This window comes from Colobus angolensis, unplaced genomic scaffold (assembly GCF_000951035.1).
Source record: "Colobus angolensis palliatus isolate OR3802 unplaced genomic scaffold, Cang.pa_1.0 Scaffold50, whole genome shotgun sequence".
Classification (NCBI taxonomy): Eukaryota; Metazoa; Chordata; class Mammalia; order Primates; family Cercopithecidae; genus Colobus; species Colobus angolensis.
This window is the reverse complement of record NW_012118488.1, coordinates 1,163,171-1,164,976: the sequence shown is the minus strand read 5'-3', so window position 1 is coordinate 1,164,976 and position 1,806 is coordinate 1,163,171. Positions and strand designations below refer to the sequence as shown.

Here is a 1,806-nt window from a genome sequence, read left to right as displayed (position 1 = left end):
TTTTTCCGAGACAGAGTCTCGCTCTGTCGCCCAGGCTGGAGTGCAATGGCGCGATCTCGGCTCACTGCAACCTCTGCCTCCCAGATTCAAGTGATTCTCCTGCCTCAGCCTCCCGAGTAGCTGGGACTACAGGCACATGCCACCATGCCCAGCTAATTTTTTTTAATAGAGACGGGGTTCCACTGTGTTAGTCAAGATGGTCTTGATCTCCTGATCTCATGATCCTCCCGCCTCAGCCTCCCAAAGTGCTGGAATTACAGGTGTGAGCCACTGCGCCAGCCGAATAATTTTTTTTAATGGCGCCCCTTGCGGTCAGCCATAGCTGCACTCCAGGGGCCTAAGTAGGGATTCCTTTACTTATTTGGCCAGGAACAGAAGTGCCTTGAGACACCCATACAAAGTCATGTGGCTGTCCCGGGCCTGGGATCTCTGCCAAGAGGGCAGTGGGCCTGGGCCTGCTCTGGCCGTGGGAGGGGGCGGTAGTGCATGGCCTCTTGCTGAGGACACATCCTCTCGCTGACCAGGCTCTGCTCCCCGGGAACAGCTTTCCCCACTGCAGGGAGGAAGGCACCTGGGATTTGGGCCTCTTCCTCTGGGGGCCTGGCTTGACTGTCCCCAACAAGGCGTGGTCAGGGTGGTCCCAAGTCACCATCACTGGCAGTAGCAGCCCCTCCTGGGGGACCTCCTCCATGCCTGCTCAGCGTCTGCCAGGATGGTGGCGAGTGCTGCATGATTCTGCATCCGGCCCTGAGCCTTCCCTGTTAGCCCCCCATGTTTATTACCAAGGAGACTGAGGCTCAGAGAGGCTAAGAGGCTTCCCCAAGGCCTCAGCTGGTGAGAGGGTGCTGGGGAGTCCGGGCCTGGTCTTTCTCACTCCAGGGTCTGGGCTGTCCACCTGGCAGGTGGACGAGAGGGGAAGCAGGGCCAGGGATGAGCCCTGGGGTGGGCTGGCTGTGGGCACTGACACGGTCCACTCTCTCCTCTCCTGCTTCAGGACCCCGGCTGTGCCAACCAAGCTCTGATCAGCAAGAAGCTTAATGATTATCGCAAAGTGAGGTGAGGCCCAGCCCTCGTGGAGCAGTCCCCTCCGTGGGGGTGGTGGGTGGCTGAAGGCAAAGGATGTCTTCCTGGCCCACCTCCAGGGCCGCCCTCTACTGGGGGAAGGGGTATCCAGGGTCTCCACATTGCAGTTAGGCATGGAGGCATTGCCTCAGGGTGGAATGGGGGAGGTCCTGAGGGGTGGGAGGCCAGGGTGGGTGGCCTGCTTGGCCACCCCAAATGAAGACCTCTCCTCTCCCCCTTTTTCCTGCACAGCCATAGCTCTGGGCCCAAAGCTGATTCCTCCCCCAAAGGCTCTCGTGGCCTGGGGGGCCTCAAGTCTGAATTCCTCAAGCAGAGTGCGGCACGTGGCCTCAGGACTCAGGACCTGCCTGCAGGGAGCAAGGGTAGGAAGGTGGTCACTGAGACAGGGTGGTGTGTGGGGGCAGGGAGCATGGGGAGGGGAGGGCATGTGTGTGTGTATTGGGCTGTGTCTACTTGTGTGTGCCTGAGTGTGTGCCAGGGTTACCCGGTATGTCTGTCTGTGTGTGCATGCCTGTGAGGGTCTGGGGGCTCTCAGGGTCTCGGGGTGGAAGGGCCCGAAGCCTGATTCCCCTCCCTGACATTCCTGCTGGGTGGTCCTCTAATCTCTGCTGGTGTCTCTGCAGGGATAAGAGGCCTACCCTTTCCAAGAGCAACCTTTCCCATATTCACTCACCTTTGACTGTTAGAAAGTTCTTACCTGGCTGGGCAAGGTGGCTCACACCT

At 59.6% G+C, this 1,806-nt stretch overlaps 1 protein-coding gene across 1 annotated transcript in view; it reads left to right on the top strand.

The window, feature by feature from the left end:
* ARHGAP23 (Rho GTPase activating protein 23) overlaps window positions 1-1,806 on the top strand; it is a 104,192-nt gene that overhangs the window by 60,728 nt on the left and 41,658 nt on the right. Inside the window, exons 13-14 of the mRNA XM_011960007.1 lie at window positions 995-1,056; window positions 1,315-1,445. Coding sequence (XP_011815397.1) covers window positions 995-1,056; window positions 1,315-1,445 — 193 coding nt within the window. The remainder of the gene's footprint in view (window positions 1-994; window positions 1,057-1,314; window positions 1,446-1,806) is intronic.